Source organism: Primulina eburnea, chromosome 10 (genome assembly GCF_022965805.1).
Source record: "Primulina eburnea isolate SZY01 chromosome 10, ASM2296580v1, whole genome shotgun sequence".
Lineage (NCBI taxonomy): Eukaryota > Viridiplantae > Streptophyta > Magnoliopsida > Lamiales > Gesneriaceae > Primulina > Primulina eburnea.
In genome coordinates this window covers 9,555,491-9,566,404 of record NC_133110.1, presented here as the reverse complement: position 1 = coordinate 9,566,404, position 10,914 = coordinate 9,555,491, and the positions used below count along the sequence as shown (strand labels likewise).

Genomic DNA, 10,914 nt, shown 5'->3' with positions numbered 1-10,914 from the left:
AATACTGCTAAAAGCCTTATAACATGCAATCTTAATGAACCATGAAATACAACACATATTCATGCCATAATCATGTAGTAAATGTATTAAAATAAAAATAAATACATATTTTAATAAAACCCTATATTTGCATGCAGTCTGGTTACATCGTTTGAATTTCTAGACCTTACAATTCTTCTTCCCTAAAATTGAATTTCGTCCTTGAAATTTAAAACATACAGATAACTCCGGGTAGCGACTCATCATCTATGTTTCAGTCTCCCATGTAGCCTCCTCCTCGGAATGATTCAGCCACTTGATTTTGACCATCTGGATAACCTTATTTCAGAGTCTTCTCTCATGTATGTCCAATATCCGAGTAGATCTCTCCTCGAAAAACAAGTTCGGCGTCAAATGCATATGCTCATAATTCAGTACATGCGAAGGGTTTGACATGTACTTTTGTAGCATTGAGGCGTGTAACACTTTATGAACTCCCACCAAATTTGGCGGCAACACAACTTTGTATGCTAGTGTCCCAACTCTCTCGAGGATCTGGAATGGTCCTATGAATCTAGGGCTAAGTTTGACTTTCTTGCCAAATCTCATTACACCCTTCATAGGTGCAACTTTCACAAATATGTGGTCATCCACTGCAAACTCTAGACCTCTGTGCCGCTTATTTGCATAACTCTTCTGTCGGCTTTGAGCAGTTTTAATCCTATCCCAGATCTTGACTACTAACTCTATAGTCTGTATGACGATATCTGGACCCAACTCTGCTCTTTCACCTACCTCATACCAATAGACAGGTGATTTATACTTTCTACCATAAAGTGCCTTGTATGGAACCATACCAATAGATGCTTTATAATTGTTGTTGTATGTGAACTCCACAAGAGGAAGTTTCAGCTCCCAGCCGCCTTGGAATTCGATCATGCAAGCCTTGAGCAGGTCCTCTAAGATCTGAATCACTTTCTCAGACTGACCGTCGGTCTGAGGATAGAAAGTTGTAGTGAATAGCAACTTGGTACCCAATGCCTGATACAAACTCTTCCAGAATGTAGATGTAAACCTCGGTTCCCTGTCTGACACAATGGACATTGTAATCCCATGCAATCTGACTATCTCTCTGATGTACAGCTCTGCTTACTGAGTCATTGTGAAAATTTTCTTGATCGGTAGAAAATGTGATGATTTGGTAAGCCGATCAACTATAACCCAAATGTCATTACACCCTCCAATGTCTTTGGTAGCCCTGTCACGAAATCCATAGTGATGTTCTCTCATTTCCACTCGAGAATAAGGAGCGGTCCGAGTTTTCCTGCATGTCTCTGATGCTCTGTCTTAGCCTGTTGACATGTCAAGCACTCAGACACAAAGAGCAAAATATCTCGCTTCATGCCCGGGCACCAATACAAGGTTTGCAGATCCTTGTATATTTTTATACTCCCTAGGTGAATAAAGTACGGAGTGTTGAGGGCTTTCTTATAATGTCTTCTCTCAGCTAATCACCGCTGGTAACCCACAGTCGGTCGCGATATCGGACTATGTCATCCTCAACAGTTTACAATCTCAGACCCTTGGACTCATCCCTTTGTCTCCACTTCTGTAACTGCTCATCAGATGACTGCCTTGCTCGAATTCGGTCTCTCAGGATCGACTGCACTATCAGGGTGGAAAGATTATGAGCATCGCTCCTAGCATAAGCTGCAAGCTCAAATATCTGAATCTCTGTAGGAAATGGTCTCTGTGCAGACAACTGTGCAATCACTACAGTCTTCCTACTAAGTGCGTCGGCTACCACATTAGCCTTACTCGGATGGTAGCTAATATCGCAATCGTAGTCCTTCACCAGCTCTAACAATCTCTTTTGTCTCTTATTCAGCTCTTTCTGTGTTAAAGAAGTACTTCAAACTCTTGTGATCTGTGAAAATATTGCACTTATCCCCATATATATAGTGTCTCCAAATCTTCAGGACGAATACAACTGTTGCTAGCACGCGGTCATGAGTCGGATAATTCTTTCCGTGAACCTTCAGCTGTCTGGACGCATAAGCTGTCACCATGTCATGTTGAATCAAAACTGGCCCAAACCTAGCTTCGAAACATCTGTATGTAGTACATACTCCCCTTGTCTTGATGGCATAGCTAGAACTGGCGCTGAAGTCAATGCTTGCTTCAGCTTTTCAAAAATATTCTGGCACTCTGATCCTCAAATGAATTTGGCATTCTTCTTCGTCAAGGCGGTCATGGGTACCATAATAGAAGAAAAGCCGTGAATAAACTTCATGTAGTACCCAGCTAATCCCAAGAAAGTGTGGATCTCGGTCACACTCTTAGGCACTAGCTAATCTTGACTGCCTCAACCTTGCAGGGATCAACCTCGACACCATCACGGGAGATGATGTGGCCTAAGAATGCCACTTTGTCTAGCCATAACTCACACTTGCTGAACTTGGCATACAACTGTTTGTCCTTCAAAGTCTGTAGCGCGGTCCTCAAGTGTTGACTGTGTTCCTCTCTACTCTTTGAATAGGTCGGAAGGTCATCAATGAAGACTATGACGAATTGATCAAAAAACTACTGGAACACGTGATTCATGAGATCCATGAAGATCGCTGGTGCGTTAGTCAATCCGAAAGGCATCACCTTAAACTCATAGTGCCCATAACGTGTCCTAAAAGCCATTTTTTGCATATCAGACTCTCTCACATTCAGCTGGTGATATCCTGATTGAAGATCTATCTTTGAGAACACTGATGCTATCTGAAGCTGATCAAATAGGTCTTCAATCCTGGGCAGATGATACTTATTCTTGACTGTGATTCTGTTCATTTCTCTGCAATCGATGCAGAGTCGCATGCAGCCGTATTTCTTCTTCACAAATAGTACATGCGTGCCCCATGGAGAAAAACTCGGGCGAATAAAACCATTGTCTAGCAAATCCTGAATATGATCTTTCAGTTCTTTCATCTCTGCATGTGCTAGACGATAGGGTTCCTTATAAATCGGTACTGTACCCAGCATCAATTCAATAGAAAAGTCCACCTCTCTATCTGGTGGAATGCCAGAAACGTCCTCAGGAAAGACGCTAGAAAAATCTCTGGCGATCTCGACGTCCTCCAGTCTCAGACTGGCTGTCTCAGATACTGACGCAATATTCGCCAGAAAATCTTGGCAGCCTCTCTTCATTAGTTTCCTCGCACAGATACAAGAAATGATGTGTGACATCTTCTTGTTCCTTGCCGCCTAAAATACAAGATTTCCCGCTATGCGGTCGAACAGATACTGACCTCTGTCAGAAATCTATCGAAGCTCCATTTGACAAAAGCAAGTCCATGCCCAGAATAATGTCAAACTCAGGCATCGGTAGCACAATCTGATCTGCCTGAACAACATCTTCTGTAATCGAAGCTCCAATTTCTACACTATCCTCAAAGTAAACATCTAATCCTCGGAAGGAATTGAAACTTTGAAGGCCAAATCCATGGCCTCTGGTACAATTCTTAGTTGCTTGACAATGGTCTCAGATATAAATGAATGTGTAGCTCCTGAATTTAGCAGTGCATAGATGGCTACAACTGAAATAAATATCCTTTCTGCGATAAAAATACAATCAAATACATTCAAGCCTAATAAATTCCAGAGATTCCAACAATACAACCTATAATTACCAAAAATTCTCCCATTAAATCCCTAGAAATACTAAAATTTACACGCATGTCCCAACCAAAATTTTGGAATTATCACTCGAGTCCCGGAAAATTTCTGTTTCAACCTTGGATGTTCTGCTATTTGCAGTTCGATCCCTCAAAATTCTTAAATTAAATTGACTCAATCCTTAAATTTATCCAATTAGAACATGCAACCTATTTGATAACAGGCTGGGGAAAAGAGACCGGAGACGACCGAGATAAAATAAATATTTTTGATAAATATTTTTAAGGCATATTATTATGATAAAATATGATTATTTTTTTCTAAAAATGATAGAGTTAGAATTATTTTACGAGATGAGCTTGATTTTATTCGTGAAGCCGGTTGTGGGAAAACGAGAGACTTTTTCAAAAACTAAATTTTATAAAATTTATTTTTCAATTAAATATGTGTTATTAGACCTAATTTACCTACGATAAGTAGGCCCGAATTGCACCTAAACTCAAAGGCCCAAAACCTAATCCCATTAACATGCAAATTAAAAATTATAAAAAGAATTCTTAGGTTATTTGAAGCACATAGCATCCGAAATCACACAATATATGCACACTGGAATTCGAAATGTTGGATAGGAAGAAAATAAGGAGTCTTCATCGCCCGTTCAATCTTCTTCGCACCTCACGCCGACGATCGTATATTCGAGCATTCTAAAACGCAAAGACACGTTTCTAAATTCTTTGACACATCATTCAATCCATATTATGCATGTTTTGTTTATTTTTGCATGAAAAGTATTGGTGTTCAAACCACTTATCATTTTGACGATTATTTTTAAAGTTTTGAAGATTTTTACGTGTATAAGAATGTGTTATGATTTCCAACGAGTATTCTGCAAACATAGGACGTTTAAGGGCTGGAACAAGGGCTATTTAGGCATGAGACAAGGGCTGGACAAGGGCTATCCATGCATGGATGATGTTTAGAACCTAGGGTTTTCATGTGTCATGTGCACGTATGGCCTCGGATAAGGGAAAAGAGGCGTGTGGCTCGACGAGTGCTTGGACAAGGGGTAGTGCTGGATGTGACGAAGGGCTAGGAAGATTCCTAGCATGGCTAGGACCCAAGGACGGCTGGTAGAGAAGATTCCACGGCTGCATGGACTCTTAGCACGCACACCACGGGTAGTTGCTGAGGGTAGGGCTCGCGACAAGGTTAGGATGGCTAGGCTAGGCTAGGTTGGAGCATGGTCTAGGGACGGCTAGGGTACGGTGGAGTCGGTGGTTAAGAAAATGCAGGAGTCCTAGTCGAGTAAAGTCCTAGGGAAGCAAGGAAAAATAAGGGGGAACTTGCGCGGCTGGTTCCTTGATCGAGGGGCTAGGTGCGTTGGTCCAGAAGGTTCAGTAGGGTCCCTAGGGGCTCTAGTCAAGGTTTGGTTCAAGGTGGCTCGGTGGTGGCTCAGTGAATTTGGGACGTGGCTCGATGGGGGGAGCTATGGTTTAGATTCTCGAGTCTAATGGGAAAGGGCTAGAACCATGGTCCACAAGGGTCGGTTAATGATTCACGAGGGTATTTTAGGTGTAAAAAGATTATGTTTAAAATTTGGGAAGAAATATTTAAGTTTGAATTAATTTGGGAATTAAATGTTTTACGAATTATTAATTAAGGAATGAATCAAAAAGCTTGATTTTACGTTAAATAAAAATATTAAAAATTAAATTTTAGCTTATATAAATACTTGGAATGGTCTTGAGTCAATAAAATTAAGAAAAAATCAAAACAGAGAAGTTTTAAGTATATGGGCAAAACGGTCATTTTGCACATAGGTAGTATGAAAATGGTTGGCAGTGTCCCGAGGTATCATAATGCATGTTAAATGATATTTTTGAATGTTTGTGATGAAAATATGAGAATTTATGATTTATGGTAAAGTTGTGAAATTTTTACAGTTAAAATACTATTTTTCAAATGTGAAAATGACATAATATTTTATGATTAAAAAGATAAAAAAAATATTTTGAAGGATGTGAATTGACTGTGACAAAATTGATATGATATATGATTTTTGGGAATATCATGAGGGAGAAGGCCCCAGAGGGAGTCGGTTTTCGAGAAAAGGCCCAAGAGAGAGTCCAATGATCATATTTCTATTTTACGTCGGTACCTAGTGCCCGTCCCCATACGCAATGGTGAGCTAAGACTGATCAGTCGACCAGAGGATAAAGACTAGTCACTTTCAAGGATCAAACTTCACGCAAAATGATAAATGATTGAAAACTTTACAATTTGACGATTTATGATTAAATTATGCATACAAATTTATTTTGAATAAAATTATGATTTTAAATGCATGTTCTTGTATTTGTATTATTTGCTACTCATATTTAGAACATGCTGAATCATTAGATTCACTAGTTATGAATGGTGTATGTGATGATGATATTGAGGGAGGCGCCGACGTTGAGTGGATCGAGTGCGACAGTAGATTCCCGAGGTACTTTATTATCCACATAAGCTTGATAGTTAAAAGTTTAAAGCTTTTGTTAATGATTTTATTTGAGATTTTTATGCTTTATTTTGAAGTTAGGATGATCATGTTAAAGGTTGGAGTTGAATTTTGTTAATTGACGATTTAGAGATTTTATACACTTAAGATTTTAAATGTGAAACTACTTTGGTATTATGAAATTTATAGTATTTTAAATAACGAGTTTAAAATTGTACAATATGGAAAAAAAATTCTACTAGGATTTAAAGTTAAAAAATAGTGGATGTTTCAATTGGTATCAGAGCTGAGGATCCCTAAAGGGTTGTGTTACTGCCACTCCGAGAAGCTCAAGAAATCAAGCTTCAAGTATGTGAGTTTTTACTATTTAAGATTTTGTATGCCGAACTTTAAATGCTTTTATGATACATGATATAGAGGTTAGATACATATTTCAATTAAAATGTTAAATGCACTGTTGGTTACGTGACATGGACGATTTGTACAGAGATGCCTCTTAGACGAGTTCTTCATAGGGATAATGAGGATAGACATGAGGAGGATATCCTACAGCCTCCACCTAATTAGGATGCTAGTGCTCGTATGCTAGCCAATATGGCTCGTTTACTAGAGCAGCACATGGGAAATAGGGTGAGGGTCCGACCGAAAGCTGTCTATGAGCGATTTAGGAGGATGGATCCCACGGATTTTTCTGGCATTACTGATCCATTTGTGGCTGAGGATAGCTTAGATCTTTAGATGTGATCTTTCGATATATGGATATGGTGGACGTGGATCGAGTTCGTTGTACCATCTATCTGCTGAAATGCGACGCCTATTTGTGGTGGGAGGGAGTGGAGCGAGGCTTGAATCTAGCGACATTGACTTGAGAGGATTTCAAGAGGGTGTTCTATGATAAATACTTCACTACCGACGTTTGCCAGAGGGACTTGTCTGTTGCTGAGTTCGTGCAGAAGTTCGATAGGGGCTGTCATTTTGTGCCTCTGATTGCTAATAATGGTGCGGAGAAGTTACGACACTTCTTGGATGGATTGAGGCCAATGATCCATTGCGATGTGATGCTCACTGATCCTGTTGACTATACTACTTGCTGTTGTCAAAGCTTTTAGACCCGAACAGTCACGTAAGGATATTGATTGGGAGATGTAGTGTAAGAGGAATCGTGCCCAGCAAGCTAGTCATCATAATAAGAAGCCTTATACAGGACCACCAAAGCTGCCGGGACAACCGAAACCACAAGGACAACCACCTAAACAAAATGTCCCGAAGACTACTGAGAAGCCATTGTGCAAGGAGTGTGATCGCCATCACTATGGAAAGTGCACGTGGGGCACCTAAAAGTGCTTCAAGTGCGGAGCAATGGGGCATAAGGCTGGTACCTGCCCAAAACTCAGGCAACTCATGACTGGAAGGGCTTACGTGATGCATGTCGAGCAAGTGGATCCAGACACGACGGTTATCAGAGGACGAATACTGTTAGTGGGAATAGCTACCTACGCTTTACTAGATTAGGGTGCTACGCATTCTTTCATATCTAAATCTTTCGTGAAGAAATTGGGAATCTTACCAGTAGACGTGGAGTCGGAATTCAAAGTTACAGTGATTTTTGGCGAACATATGGTTCTAGTAGCATGGTTAAGGATGTGGAACTTAAATTGCAAATGAATATTATACGAGCGGACATTATAGTACTACCAATGCTCGAGTTCGAAATGTGGAATTCCTTTTTGATTTTCGGCAGAGGTCAATATCTGTTAGACCATTGAATGGGAGAGCACGAACAAATGCCGCATATTATTTCATGCATGGGTGCGTAGAAGCTTATTCAAATGGGTTGCCAAGGTTTTATCGCTAGTATTATACATGCACTCGATACTGACAGTCGATCTATTGAGGATGTGGATGTAGCTAAGGATTTTTTGGAAATATTTCCCGATGATGTTTCTGGCGTCCCACCTCAAAAGAAATGTGGAATTCCTTTTTGATTTGATGCCTGGTACACTGTCGATCTCTAAGGCACCATATTGATTAGCACCCACTAAAAAGAAAGAATTAAAGGACCAAATTCAAGAGCTTTTAGAAAAATAATTTATTCGCCCTAGTTTCTCTCCATGGGGCACGTCAGTGTTATTTGTGAAAAAGAAAAATGGAACTATGAGGTCTTGCATCGACTATAGGGAGCTAAATAGAGTGAGAGTGAAGAATAAGTATCCATTGCCGTGAATCGAGGATTTATTTGATCAATTGCAAGGATTTTTGGCATTTTCAAATATGATCTTAGGTCTGGATATCACCAATTGAGGGCTGAGGAATCGGATGTACATAAGACGGCGTTCAAGACATGTTATGTACATTTTGAGTATCTAGTGATGCCATTTGGGCTGACTAACCCCCAACGATATTAATAGATATCATGAATTGCGTATTTCAACCGTATCTCGATCAGTTCAGTATTGTTTTCATCAACGATATCTTGATCTATTCCAAGAGCCGCGAGGAGCATGATCAGCATTTGAGGACGACCTTGCAAGTTTTAAGAGATCGGAAATTATGCAGTTTTGGCTAGAGAGGGTGGCATTCTTAGGCCACATCATGTTAAGAGAGAGAGTAGAGGTCTACCCATCTAAGGTCGAGTCAGTTAAGCAGTGGCATGCGCCTAAAAGTGTGATCGAAATACACAGTTTCTTGGGTTTAGCTGGCTACTATCGTAAGTTCATCAAATGTTTTTCATCTATTGCAGTACCCTTGACATCTTTGACGAAGAAGAATGCAAAATTTATTTGGAGACTGGAGTGTCAAAATATCTTCGATCAGTTGAAGCAAGCACTCACTACAACGCCAGTTTTAGCTATGCCAACAGAACAAGGGGAATATGTGTTGTACACTGATGCTTCGAAGCTAGAATTGGGGGCAGTTCTCATGCAAAATGGCCGAGTCATAGCATATGCGTCTAGACAACTGAAAATACATGAAAAGAATTATCCCATGATCTTGAGCTTACAGCAGTCGTATGTGCATTGATAATTTTTAGGCACTCCTTGTATGGTGAGAAATACAAGAACTTTACGGACTACAAAAGTCTTAAATATTTCTTCACCCAAAAAGACTTGAATATGAGACAAAGACGGTGGCTAGAGATTGTTAAAGACTGCGACTGTGACATAAGCGACCATCCCAACAAAGCTAATGTAGTTGCAGATGCTTTGAGTAGAAAGGAAACAATCTGGGGACCTCTACAAGTGGAAATTTAGTGCTCCGATCTTGAAGTATATGTTAAGGGAGATGCCCCTAATCTCGCTACATTGACAGTAAGTAGATCCTACTTTACGAGATAGAATTCGAGCCGGACATCCTAATGATGAGCAATTACAGAAATGGAGACAACGAGATGAATCGAAGGGCATCATGTTATATTCAGTCGAGGATGACATTGTTAAGTACCGAGGTTGAGTGAGGATTCCTAATGGTGATTCACTTAGAGTTGACATTATGACTGAAGCTCATAGTACCCCTTATTCCGTGCATCCTGGCAATATCAAGATGTACAAGGACTTGCAACTTTTATATTGTTGGCCAAGAATGAAACAAGACATTAGGCGATTTGTATCGGAATTCTTGACATGTCAACAAGTGAAGGTAGAGCTTCAAAGATCGGCGAAAATGATTCGAACACTCCCCATTCTCGAGTGGAAATGGGAAAAAATTACTATGGATTTCGTGGTAGGATTGCCAAAGACAGTGAAAGGACTCAATGCCATTTGGGTGATAATGGATCGTATTACTAAACCAGCACATTTCCTATCAGTGAAGATGAGTTTTTCGATGACTCAATATATGGAGCTATGTATTCGAGAGATATATAGACTGCATGGGATTCCGTTGTATATGGTGTCAGACAGAGACACACATTTCACTTCATCATTTTGGAAGATTATACATGTAGCATTGGGGACTAAGCTACTATTCAGTACCGTGTTTCATCCTCAGACCGATGGTCAGTCTTAAAGAGTTGTACAGATTTTAGAGGACATACTCCGAGCATGTGTTATCGATTTCCAAGAGAGTTGGGAATCAAAACTACCTGTAGTGGAGTTCATTTACAATAACAGTTATCAGTCATCTATAGGAATGTCTCCATACGAGGCACTCTACGGAACGAATTGTAGGTCATCCATCCATTGGGACAAGGTAGGAGAAAGAGCTACATTAGGACCCGAGATAGTTCAGCACACCGCAAAAATGGTTTGCCAAGATCCAAGAAATAATGAAAACTTCTCAAGGTCGACAAAAGAGCTACGCGGACAAAAAAAAAACGAGATCTTGAGTTTACAGTCAGTAATCATGTATTTGTGAAAATAGCACCGATGAAGGGTGTTATGAGATTTGGCAACAAAGGCAAACTTAGTCCAAGATTCATTGGACCATTTGATATACTCGAAATAGTGGGAGCATTGGCATATCGAGTGGCGTTGCCACCTAATCTCGCAGGACTCCACAATGTTCTTCCACATATGGATGCTCCGTAAGTACATGTCAAACCCTTCACATGTACCGAACTTTGAACCAATACATCTTACACCAAACCTGTCATATGAGGAGAAGCCTACTAAAATCTTGGGTAGACAAGAAAGAAGGCTGCGGAACAAGGTGTTAAAAATAGTCAAAGTTAAGTGGCTGAATCACTCGGAGAAAGAAGCCACATGGAAGACTGAGTCAGAGATGAGGAGTCGCTATTCCGGATTATTCGATACGCTTAATTGCGAGGACAAAAT

At 40.1% G+C, this 10,914-nt stretch overlaps 1 protein-coding gene across 1 annotated transcript; it reads right to left on the bottom strand.

Moving 5' to 3' along the window:
• Positions 1-324: 324 nt before the first annotated feature.
• LOC140842870 (uncharacterized) lies at positions 325-834 on the bottom strand. Its single transcript, XM_073211072.1, has one exon. The coding sequence runs from the start codon at positions 832-834 to the stop codon at positions 325-327; it is 510 nt and encodes a 169-aa protein (XP_073067173.1).
• Positions 835-10,914: the final 10,080 nt, after the last annotated feature.

What these genes read in the sequence shown, in the direction of transcription:
- LOC140842870 (XM_073211072.1), bottom strand. Translation starts at nt 834, where the DNA reads ATGGTTCCATACAAGGCACTTTATGGTAGAAAGTATAAATCACCTGTC.